Here is a 12,841-nt window from a genome sequence, read left to right as displayed (position 1 = left end):
GCTAACAGCAATAGAGCGTTTGCTTGCTTTCAGTTATGAAGGGGGAGTATAACTTCTGATACCTGTGTATCTGTGTACTCATATGGGAGCACAGAGGAACAAGTGTGGCTCTACTGAACAGTTTTCTTATAAATTTTGCCTGGTAATCTTATTCTCAAATGTGCCTTGCTTTCAGCACAAACTTGAGATGTGTCTAAAATAAGATTTCGTTGAAATTTTCTTAGCATTTGTCATCTTTCTTACACAAAGTGCAGAATGTAAAACTTTCATAGAATCCTAGAATGGTTTGAGTTGGAGGGGACCTTAAAGATGATCTCATTCCAACCCCCCTACCATGGGTAGAGTCAACTTTCAGTAGACCAAATTGCTCAGAGCCCCATCCAGCCCGGCCTTGAACACTTCCAGAGATGGGGCATCCATGCAGTTACTGCAGTTCTTCACATATACCTTATGTCAGAGACTGAAATGGTTAATGATTTATGCATTCTAGGAGACTTTTGCAGGCTTTTGACTTGCATTTGGGATGGACAGTTGGGCCTGTCCCTCCCTCCAGTGAAGAGCCAAGTTACTCCTGTTGCATTGATAATACTGATAAGAACATTTCAGCATCTGCAAGCTGAAGTACTGTGATTAAGTGAAATCTCACAGTAACACTATTTACAAGGATAGTACGTCCTTTGTGGCTTTAAAGTCAGCATGTTTGTTTATAAGCGATCAATAATAATCGAGAAGAATAGTTTCTAGTGAGGAATTATCATTTCTTGAAGGGATAACTTTTATTTCAATGTAGCCTGCTATGGGAGGGAGCTACCAGAATTAAGTTTTAAATAACAGAAGTCAGATTAGCTGCTCTAGTAACCTACATTTAGGGATAGCATGTTCATTTGAAGTTAATTTGAGCTGGCAGTTGATCTCTTTTATCTAGAATTAGTAAATAATGTGCTATTTATTGTCTCTCTTAGAAGGTGTTGTATGAAGTGATGAATTACAGCTCTGAAAATCTGAGTCTGATTCTAGTTATGTGCCAGATATGTAATTTACCTTTCCTAATGCTGTTTTAATACAAAAGACAGGACTAAGAGAGTTGTGAGCAAGTATTTTTATTTCCTTGTTGGAGGGCTTTGATTTTTGTGATACTAAGTCAGTTTGCTTGGAAATTGATATTCTAAAGTCACACATTTATTGAAGATTACTTCCATCAAGTATTCGTGAGCCTTGAAACAGAAGTTAATAAGTAGAATTTGTTTTTCTGACTGGTTTAATATCTTTGTCGTAAATCATCATGTATTCAAGTGAAAAAAATAAATATTTAATTGTGTTCTCACTACTAAAGGATCAAAAAGGTTGTACATGTACGTATACACTCTTAAATGTTTCCTTGTGTCACCCCCCTTATGATGATGGAGGAAAATTCCAGCATGCAAACTGGAACCCTGTTTTATTCCTTTGAACTCCACCTGGATTTAACACCCCAGGCAGGCTGCTCTTTTGGTGGATTTATTTATTCATTCATTTATTCACATAGTGGTGATCTTGGGCTGATATTTTTTTTTAGTCCTTTTTTAGTCTTTCTTGAGCACCTCCTGTGAGAGTACTTGTAATCAAAGGAATTATAGTGTGTCAGAATGTTAAAAAATGAAAACCTAGACTTTTATCTAGCTTTCATCATCCCACAAAATATAGAAATAGATGTGTGGCTGCAATGAATCACATTTTGTGCCTTGTTCAGTTCACGTGGCTTAACAGCTGATCCATGTAGAACAGCTATGTAATCCTGCACTTGGTGACAGGCCACATGCCAAGAAAACTGTCCTGGTACAGTCAGAGAACCATCTCCTCTGAAGAGTCCTATGGCCTGTTAAGTGAATTATTTGAAACTATTAATATATTTATTTCCTTTAATTTCTAGACTGTTTGAACTTCTATTCTGCGAAAGGAGCATCAGTATTCTGCTTTAGCTTACCCTGTTTCAGCAGAGGTTTGGATCTCAGGAGGTCCTTTCCAACCTAAATAATTCTGTATGTTTGGGAAAGGGAAATGAGGATTGGTTTTGAAAGTGTATGCTAGAAAGCTCTCAAAACCCTAAAAGCAAATGAGTGATTACCTTAATTGTTCAAGAGAGATGAAGTGTAATGCTTTTGCTTTTCAAAAAGCTTAAAGAGAGCAAGGACCTTTGGGGCCTGAAGTGACAAGACACATTTAGTAAATATTTACATTGCACAGTTCAAAGCTTCTGGAGGAAGTTTTTAACTTAGTCTGGAAGTGAAAAACTAAGCCCCACAAAAACCCAAACTCAAACAAAACCCCCCAAACCAAAGCCCTTTGAGTTGTACAATCTGATGCAATTTTTGAGTTTCTCTGTATATATTTACAGTACATCAGATGTGGAAATCTCATTCTAAGTAGAGGCTATCAGGATTTTGTTTCCCTTTTCTCTGTCTAGAATTTTTGGCTATTGCACATATGCAAATCTGCAGGACACAGTATACATTTTCGTGGCATTTTTTGCACGGAAGTATGAGGCCTGTAACTAGACATCATTACTGGATGATGGGAAGAGATGAAAGCTCAGTGCAAATGGAAAATTTGCTGAACAATGCTCTCCTCAGTTCCTTACTGTAACTATGTGAAATGATAGTGGTGCTATTTGTGATCAAATTCAGGAAAAACCTGTTAAATTTCCCATCGGTGGCTGGGCTCTGCTTGTTTGCAACATTCAGAACTCACCTGCTAGCAGAGACGAATATCAACATGAATTGATGTGTCAAGAATCTGAGAGGATCTAATATTTGACAGCTTCTTACTCCAAACTCTCAGAACTCAGAAGCCAGTGCCCACTGTTAACATCGGCAACAGTTTTTAGTGGATTTGAATTTGGTGTACATAATATTGGGTTTTTCCAAGGTTCACAATTTGACTGAATGTTTTAAATTCGTAAAAATATTTCAGAAGTAGCTGCACTTATAGATTCAGTATCTTCTGGGAACATTTTTTGCAGCTTTACAGAGGTGTGAATGTACTTAGGGAAGCAGTTGGATTGCTTTAGACTAATGAGTTACCACTTGTCATCTCTGACTGCTCTACTTCCAAACTAGAGCTTATTCAAAAGGTCTTTGATTTAATATTTGACATTATATGTGTGTGTGTGTGCACTCTTGTGTTAAAAAAAAAAAATCCTAACCCAAAAAACCTCAAAACCAACAAACATATTTACAAATATATATAAAAACTTGTGTGAACTTTTCTGGTTTTTTCTTTAATTGGTTTCATTCTTCATTATATAGAACTGCATTAATTTAGCTCTCAATAGAGTCATGTTGGTCAGTGAGGAAGACACTGGCTGGTGGAGTCCTGTAACTCCAGCAGTCAGATTGACTGTTCTTGATCATGGTGGGTGAGTTCAGAAGCTTAATTTATCTGTTAGCACAGTCACTCCTATGCCAGTAACATAACACCTATCCTTTATGTAATCCTCCCATTGCTTCAGCCAGCTGATGAAAAGCCAAAAAGAACAACTTTTGGTAGAACTGGATGTACATTAAATCAGGGGAAGGAAAAAGAAATATGTTGAAAACAGTAGAACAGAATAAAATGTGTTTGGTGTGCAGGAAATATTGTTAAGCAAAATAAAAAAACATGAATTAAAAAATTACGGGCTGCTCTTTGTAGTTCGAATGAGAGAAACAGGTTAATAGAAATCTGGGACAGACAATTGTGAGGTTTAAGTCTCTTGTGATGGAATTACAAAAGCAATCATAATTGGGCACTAAGACTTCCATGTTGAAAAATGTACTATTTGGGGACTGTCTTTAAATTTGAACATAAGCAAAGTACTTCAAGCAGATCACGTAGTTTTGTTAACTAATTGTGTCCTATTGCACCGAGCTGGTGCCTGGAACATCTTACTTTCTGGCAGTGGGGTTGTTACAGCCTACAATGCCTTAACTTAAACAGTAAAAAAGTACATCAAGCAAATTCATTTTCCGAGAACACCGTTGTCATATAGGAAATAATTGCCATGGCATTTGTTGCATTAAGTCGGCAGCTTGTTTTTATATACTGCAGTCAGGAGCTGAGCAAGGGGTCTCCAGACTCTTGGTGTTCTGCACAGGGGGTTCCCACCCCCCTCTTTCAAAGCGAGCGCTGTCTCCTTCAGCGCAGTGCAGGACAGCGAGCGGCATCAGCTGACCCGAGTATTAGTTTCATGGGACAGGGGGAAATGAAGCATTTGTTTCCAAAAGTTTTCACTCCTTCGGTGTAATGGTGAGCATATTGTTGCTGGTTTGGGGCATTTTTTTTTACTTGATATTATAATTGAGCTAAGAAAGTAAATCTGTATTTTTTGGAGTGTTTGCTACAGGTGTCTGTTCAATTAGACAGTTCAGGGAGCTGAGGAAAACCAAGGCCAGCTCCTCCTCTGTTGACCTTTTGGGGGGAGGAGGGGGAAGTCAGGAGTGATATAGGCATAAAGTGACAAATTATTACAACTACATAGCTTCATCCATATTACTGTCCTGCTTGATTCTTTCTAAATAATTTAATTTGTGTTGGTAAATTTCCTGATGTAGAAGATGCCTTCTCAAGTTTGATATTGCTAAGTCATCCTCAGTTAAGTATGTGGCATAAAGGTTTATATTTAGCACTTCAGTGCAGCAATGCAGTTAGGAATAGCAAATTGCTTTCTTTCTCACTTGGCTGCAAATAATTAAAGTTCAGAAGTTAGCATATAAGTCATTGCTTCAGTATATAATTTTTCGAGTGTGTGTTTCTGACAGTGAATTAAACAAGCTAGTTTCACTGTATGAATTAGCATTCTCTTTTCCATGATATTTTCTTGTACTTTAGCAACATATATTCGTATTTCTCATCAATTTTTGGCCAGTAATTATGAGAGAGGAGAAACTCTTAGATCTTGGAAAAATCATTTTACCACCATGGTAACACAGCAAATCAAACTTTTTTTTAATGCATTTCTGTAAGTCGATATTTGATCGGTGTTGCTTTTGGAGAGAATACATGTTCCATAATTATATGCACAGAAGATCATGTTAAATTCAGAAGGTGAGATGATTTTCTAGGGAGTTTGTATAAGTTTCTTCAAGTATGATTGGAACTGGAATTCCAGTGATGATGGAGTTGATATTGAGGAAACTGTACATAGGGTACAAGAAGCTGCGTGGTTCTCCCTCATTACCACTCCTGGCTGTTCGGTGATGTGCAGGGGATCTCTTGTATCCTCCTCACAGTTTTGGATTGTTGTTTAGGTGTGATTCCAACTCTGTTTGCAGTTACAGAGAGTAGGAAGTGCAATCTCCAAGCATGATTCCCAAGCATGGAATTCATGAGAACATGAATCTACACTGATGCCTTAGGCATCAACACAGTACCCATCTTACCTAGTTTTCCTTCCAATAGGGATGGCCATTTCAGGCTGGAGGTTGGTGTTTAGTATTTCACTATCTGGAATTCAACTTTTATTCCATTGGAATAGCATGGGTTTTTCCCAGATAGGTAATAAATATATTGGACTGTTTTGTGTGTGTGCTTATTTTCAGTATTTCAGTATTTATGTAGAGGAACAGAGGAGAATAGAGGCTTATAGGGAAGATGAAGAAGGTGCTTATTTTTCCCTCTGCTCTCCTGAGCTGATAACACAATGTTAAAAAAGAAAAAATACATGGGTATTGTAAACTGGCAAAACTGTGGGATGAGTTTTGCATGAAGATATTGTGAAAGCATTTCCTCTCCCTCTCTGCTGCTGAGGCGTGCGTTCTTCCTACTGTTCTCCTTCCTACTGTTCTTCCTACTATTCTCCAGGCAGAAAATCATGCCTGATTTTTCTGTATCCTTTTAACAGTTCCTTTCCCACAGGTATAAACTGTGCAACCTAAAGGATCAGGCTTAGCTTTTTGAAACGCATCTTAGTGTTTAGTGGGTGCTTGAACTTTTATCCTGAGACTCCTGGCTAAATCCTCAGTGCCACAGTGCAGTAAAGGTGACAGCAGAGTGTTTGCAAACCTTGGATATCCAATAGTGCAACAATGTGACTTGTAGTTTGAAACCTCTGTGAGAATGTATCTTCGTGTTTCCTGGAATCATTTTGACCTCTAATTCACGTATTTATAGGAATGGTTTTATACATACTAATAAATTCTGTTGATTTTAATATGTAGTTACCATGCAAACAGAAAAATGCATGTCTGCTGAGTTATGTTTACTGTGTTGATATGTTTCTACAAAATGAATATTCTTTTTAGTAAGTTGCATTTTCTTTTTTCTTTTTTTCTCCCCTGTGGTTTTGTTGTGCAGAGCTCTGGCATTGAAACATTAGTGGAGGAGCTTTGCTCCAAACTGAAAGACCTTCAGAGTAAGCAAGGTGAGGAAAAAAATATTTAACCTTCTGAGGCTGTGTGTTGTATTTATCAACTGTGCAACATTCTGAGACTTGGGAGTGGGGGACTAGGCTTTTATTTCAGTAGCTTTTAGTAAAAACCATGTAATTTTAAAATACATTTGAATAATTTCATTCAAATAGTTTAAGCAAATGTGTACTGGTATGCTTTATTTACCTCAGAAATAGCCAGTCACAAATGGAGTTTTCCTCATGAAAAGCTGTAACTGTTTGTATCCATTATGCCTGCTTTTTTAGTAAATACTTTAAATTCAGCATCCCCCTCCCTACCAAAAGTAATGAAAATAAAGTGAGCATGATTCTGTTCCATTTGTGTATTGGTACTTGCAAGGAGTAGATTTGCCTCAAAGTAGTTATGTACTAACTATTCTTGTGAAAAGCATCCAAGTAGCCCTCACAGAGAGGTGTACTTAAAATTCCCAGGCTTTAGGGGAATGGTCATGGGGACTTTATGTTGTCAAGCTTAGGGAAGAGAACATAATGTAAAGTTATGGTGTCTCCAGTGCAAGTTCATTGCACGTGTTTGTTCAGGCACATAGCAGCAGCCTTGGACACTTAGAGTAAAATTAATATGCTTATCATGTAGTATAAATAGCTGTAAATAAGGGATGGACATTTACTTGCTTAAAGCATGATTTTAGCTGTTTCCATTCCCTTTTTCTGTATTTGAACTCAGCTCTTAGTATTTCATAGTGCTGTGATGTGACAGTTTCTTCCTGAGCGAAGGTGATGTTGAGCATTTACTTGGGAAAAAAAATACAATGTCTCACAGCATTTTTTTTATTATTTTAAAGGTTTTAATATAAAGAACTAGATATTCTGAGAATCACTTCTCACACAGGAATTGTGACTTTACATCCACTCAAAGTACAGCAATTACTGCAGGAATATTTCCTTTTAGTGAAATATGTGAGAAGTTAGATGTGACCAACACAAAAATATTTAGTCAGATAATTGAATTTTTAAAATATTTTTTGTGTCTTGTGGCAATGCAGGAATGAGGTAGGGATTTGGATGGGAAACAACTAAAAATTCAGTAGGAAGTCTCCTGGGGGGACATTGCTAGCCATAAGGTTGCATGTAGCTTCTGGCCAGTTGTGTTAGGTCAGATTTGCAGGACTTAACAAAACAGCTGTGGAAAACTTGAATCTTGGGTGGTAACTTGTAATTTCTCTATATTATTTACAGTGATTTATGAAAATTTTACTACTATTACAGGTATACATCCTGATGCTTTTTGTTAAATGCTGTTATAAAATACACTGGCTTTTTGAATTTTTCTGTTAAGCATTTGGAATTTTCTTCCAAAACAGAGGAGAAGATTCACAAAAAGTTAGAAGGCTCTTTGACTCCTGAGACTGATTTATCTCCCACAGCAAAGGATCAAGTAGAAATGTATGCATTTTTTTTCTTATTATTATTGTCTGAGACACTTTTCTTTTTTCTCCTTTTACTCCCATATTTTAACACAGTAAAATTAACTTAGTGGGGAATCTGTTTCTGTGGATATTAAGAAATACATTTTTTCCTGCCATCTTCTTTTGTTAATCTTAAATATTTAAATATAAGCACTTGGTACCATGGGCTAGTTTAATTTCTGTCATAGTCCTGACTACTTTCGTTTGACTATATGCAGAACTCAAACCATACTGTGTTTTAGTTTCCTTAAGACTAAGACAATCAGCCAAATTAAACAGCATTAATTGACATGTTGGACTTCCAGGGAGAGAATCAGTTTCCTGGATTCAGAACTCGCTGTCTTCTGTTGCAGAAATGGCAAACAAACCTTTTTACAGCCTTTAAACTCTTGATAACCAGAGTGATCTCCTGGTTACCGAGTACCCGAGTCCAGTGTTACTGAAGTACCCAGGAATTCTATCATTGACCTCTCCTGGAGATACAACTGCTTCTGTATCTCTTAATAATAACCTTTGGTAGCAACAGTCTAGGAGAATTGTTACTAAATGGATGATACTTTTTCAGGGAACTGAATGTGCTAATGTGCATGTAACTGACTTATAGAAGTTTTTAATAGGTTTTCATAAAATATATGTGATTCAGTATAAATCTCTCTGCTGTCAAACATGTACTACTTTAAACATTGCAGAAAACTATATTTTAATCTTGTCCCTGTTGCATAAAGCTGTTAAGCATCTTAAAGTACTCAAGAACTAATCTTTTTTTTAATAGCTTTTTCTTAATAACTAGATGATCAAACTATGTAGAACTTAACAGGTAGTGACTCATTTCATAAAGGAGAGTTTTAAAAACTGGAATTCAGGACTCAACTAACTGAAATTCAGGACTTCTTCATTTATAATCTAAATCAAGCATGTTTAAGAAGACTAGTGAATTGCTACATTATCTAATAAACCTAGAGAGAGGCTGTCACTGTCGTAAGCATTCACAATTTCTCTATACAGTGACATTTAGTCTGAAAAGGGAATTGTTTTACTTGTAGACAGTATATTTCTAAGCACTTTTAAAGCTTATCTTATTTCCCCTTTGATATCATTCAGATAGTGCAATGAGTGGCTTGTGCATATATAGAGCAAACTAGATTTTTTAGGTTGTTGGTGTTTTGGTGTGTTTTTAGTAATACTTTCTAATCTTAATGCCCATCTGAAGCTCTATGATCCTAATGTCCCTTTTATTTTGCTTTTAGGTACTATGAAGCATTTCCTCCTCTTTCTGAAAAGCCAGTTTGCCTGCAGGAAATTATGACTGTATGGAATAAATCCAAAGTATGCTCTTACTCTAGCTCCTCATCTTCATCCACTGTTCCACCAACTAGCACGGATACATCTTCTCCAAAGGACTGCCACAGTGAAAGTGAAGTAACTAAAGACAGAAGTAATAAAGTATCGGCCACTGTACAGGAAAGAACCCAGCAGAAGAAAAGTAAAAACGAGAAAGAAAACAAATTTAGTAGCAACACTGTTGAAGAGAAGCCTGGTCTGTACAAAAAGCAAGTCCGACATAAGTCTGAGGGAAAGATGCGTCCCCGCTCCTGGTCGTCTGGATCCAGTGAGGCTGGCTCAAGTTCTAGTGGTAATCAAGGTGAATACAAGGCATCAATGAAATGTATTAAAGTAAGACACAAAACAAGAGAGGTTCGGAACAAAAAGGGGCGTAATGGGCAGAGCAGGCTGTCAGTGAAAGCTGGTGAAAAGGCTGACAGAAAAGTCCACAGCGGAAGCAGCAGCAGCAGCAGCAGCGGGTCCATCAAACAACTGTGCAAAAGAGGTAAAAGGCCATTAAAAGAAATAGGAAGAAAAGAAGCTGGCGGTAGCGATGGAAAAGATTTGTATTTAGACAGCAGGAATGAGAAGGAATATAAAGAAGAGCCCTTGTGGTATACTGAGCCGATCACGGAGTACTTCGTTCCTCTCAGCAGAAAAAGCAAGCTGGAGACTACGTACCGCAACAGAGAAGATATATGTGGTGTGACATCGGAGGCTGTGGAAGAGTTGTCTGAATCAGTGCATGGTCTTTGTATTAGCAACAATAATATTCATAAAACATACCTCGCAGCAGGTACTTTCATCGATGGTCACTTTGTAGAAATGCCTGCAGTTCTAAATGAGGATATTGACCTCGCTGGGACCTCAATATGTTCTCAACCAGAGGACGACAAATATTTAGATGATGTTCATCTGTCAGAACTAACGCACTTCTATGAAGTGGATATTGATCAATCCATGTTGGATCCTGGTGCCTCAGATACGATGCAAGGGGAGAGTCGGATTTTAAATATGATTCGACAGAAGAGTAAAGAAAAAACTGATTTTGAGGCAGAATGTTGCATAGTGTTAGATGGAATGGAGTTGCAAGGGGAAAGTGCAATATGGACTGATTCGACCAGCTCTGTTGGTGCTGAAGGGTGGTTCTTGCAAGACCTTAGTAATTTAGCTCAATTTTGGGAGTGCTGTTCATCTTCTAGTTCTGGTGATGCAGATGGGGAAAGTTTTGGAGGAGATTCTCCGATCAGATTCTCCCCCATCCTAGACAGCACAATGCTTAATTCACACATGCTTGCTGGCAATCAAGAGCTCTTTTCAGATATTAATGAAGGGTCTGGTATAAACTCTTGTTTTTCAGTGTTTGAAGTGCAATGCAGTAACTCTGTTTTACCATTTTCTTTTGAAACACTCAACTTGGGAAATGAAAATGCAGATTCTAGTAGCACTGCTAATATTCTTGGGAAAACACAGTCTAGATTGCTAATATGGACCAAAAATAGTGCCTTTGATGAAAATGAACACTGTTCCAATCTTTCAACAAGAACCTGTAGTCCATGGTCACACTCGGAAGAAACACGTTCAGACAATGAGACTTTAAATATTCCATATGAAGAATCCACGCAATTTAATGCTGAAGATATGAATTATGTAGTTCCTAGAGTATCTTCGAATTATGTAGATGAAGAAATTCTAGATTTTTTGCCAGAAGAAACCTGCCAGCAACAAGCTAGAACTTTAGGAGAAATGCCCACTTTGATTTTCAAAAAGAAATCTAAGCTAGAATCTGTCTGTGGTATTCAGCTAGAACAAAAAGCAGAAAGTAAAGACTATGAAACTACACAAGGGTGTAGTGAAGGCAGTCCACATGGAGATGGCTACAGCTCAGGGGTTATTAAAGATATTTGGACAAATATGACAGACAGAAATTCTGCAGCAATGGTAGAAATAGAAGGAATAGAAGATGAATTGTTTTCAACTGATGTAAATAACTATTGCTGCTGTTTGGATACAGAAGCAAAAGTTGAAACCCTCCAGGAACCCAATAAAGCAGTGCAGAGATCAGAGTATCACCTTTGGGAAGGTCAAAAGGAGAATGTAGAGAAGAGAGCCTTTGTCTCAAATGATTTATCAAAAGTAGATGGTGGTGACTATACCACACCATCAAAACCTTGGGATGTTAACCAGGATAAAGAAAACTCATTTATACTTGGTGGCGTGTATGGGGAGCTCAAAACTTTTAACAGTGATGGAGAATGGGCAGTGGTGCCACCTAGTCACTCAAAGGGGAGCTTATTGCAATGTGCAGCCTCCGATGTGGTGACAATTGCTGGTACAGATGTTTTCATGACTCCAGGTAATAGCTTTGCCCCTGGCCATAGGCAATTGTGGAGGCCGTTTGTATCATTTGAACAGAACGAGCAATCAAAGAGTGGAGATAACGGATTAAATAAGGGTTTTTCTTTTATCTTCCATGAAGACTTACTGGGAACTTGTGGTAACTTTCAAGTCGAAGAACCAGGGCTTGAATACTCATTCTCTTCCTTTGACCTGAACAATCCATTTTCACAAGTTCTTCATGTCGAGTGTTCGTTTGAGCCAGAAGGAATCGCATCTTTCAGCCCTAGTTTTAAACCTAAGTCAATTCTGTGCTCTGATTCAGACAGTGAGGTTTTACACCCCAGGATATGTGGTGTTGATCGAACTCAGTACAGGGCTATACGGATTTCTCCGAGGACTCACTTTCGCCCAATTTCTGCATCTGAACTTTCTCCAGGGGGTGGAAGCGAGTCAGAATTTGAGTCAGAAAAAGATGAGGGAGGTATTGCTGTCCCTCCTCAAGTAGATGTGTTTGAGGATCCGCAAGCAGATCTCAAACCTCTGGAAGAAGATGCAGAAAAAGAAGGGCATTATTATGGAAAATCAGAGCTCGAATCTGGAAAATTCCTTCCCAGATTAAAAAAGTCTGGAATGGAGAAGAGTGCACAAACATCATTGGATTCCCAAGAAGAGTCGGCTGGGATGTTGCCAGTAGGAAACCAAGATCCCTGTTTAGAATGCAGTATGAAAGAATCTCTAGAAGGGAGAGCGGTGGAGAGCTCTAAAGTAAACTGCAGAATAGTGGAGCCACGTGAGGAGACTGGCAGGTTTTGCAGTTGTAAAGCAGGGTGTCATTTCCCCACGTATGAGGATAATCCTGTTTCTTCAGGAGAGCATGAAGAGGTATGTGGATATATAAAATTACAGAATTTGCAGCTGGCAGCTGGTAACCAGCAGTTTCTCATGTGACAGTTCAATTTAAATGTTTGTGATTGTATAGATCTCTAGAAAATACAGCATTGTAGAAGCACTGGAGGTTCCATCTGAACATAAGAATAAACTTTCTTATTGTAAGGGTGACCGAGTGCTGGCACAGGTTGCCCAGGAAGGTTGTAGAGTCTCCATCCTTGGGAGATCTCAAATGATGTCTGGACAAGGTCCTGGGCAGCCTGCTCTACATGGCCCAGCTTGAGCAGGGGGAGTTGGATATGATGACCTCCAGAGTGCCCCTTAAACCTCAGTCATTCAGTGATTCTGTGAAAAATTAGCCATCTTCAGGCATTTTGGTGTCATCTTGCATACCTTTAGAAATATATGCATGTGTACACTCATGTGACTTTTAAATCTGTTTACCTTAGGTCTTTAGGTT

At 38.2% G+C, this 12,841-nt stretch overlaps 1 protein-coding gene across 3 annotated transcripts in view; it reads left to right on the top strand.

The window, feature by feature from the left end:
- Positions 1 to 12,841, top strand: part of KIAA0232 (KIAA0232 ortholog) — a 57,396-nt gene that overhangs the window by 29,284 nt on the left and 15,271 nt on the right. For 2 of the 3 annotated variants that reach the window (XM_018089070.2, XM_018089064.2), the window contains 3 exons: positions 6,310 to 6,376; positions 7,726 to 7,807; positions 9,078 to 12,375. In XM_018089070.2, the coding sequence (XP_017944559.1) occupies positions 6,310 to 6,376; positions 7,726 to 7,807; positions 9,078 to 12,375 (3,447 nt within the window). Of the gene's footprint in view, positions 1 to 4,190; positions 4,264 to 6,309; positions 6,377 to 7,725; positions 7,808 to 9,077; positions 12,376 to 12,841 lie in introns of those variants that run through there. The other variant, XM_018089077.2, reaches the window with a different exon arrangement.

This window comes from Manacus vitellinus, unplaced genomic scaffold (genome assembly GCF_001715985.3).
Source record: "Manacus vitellinus isolate BGI_N305 unplaced genomic scaffold, ASM171598v3 scaffold_0_pilon, whole genome shotgun sequence".
In the NCBI taxonomy this organism is placed as follows: Eukaryota; Metazoa; Chordata; class Aves; order Passeriformes; family Pipridae; genus Manacus; species Manacus vitellinus.
Note: the sequence above shows the minus strand (reverse complement) of the source record. Positions and strands in the feature narration are given on the sequence as shown.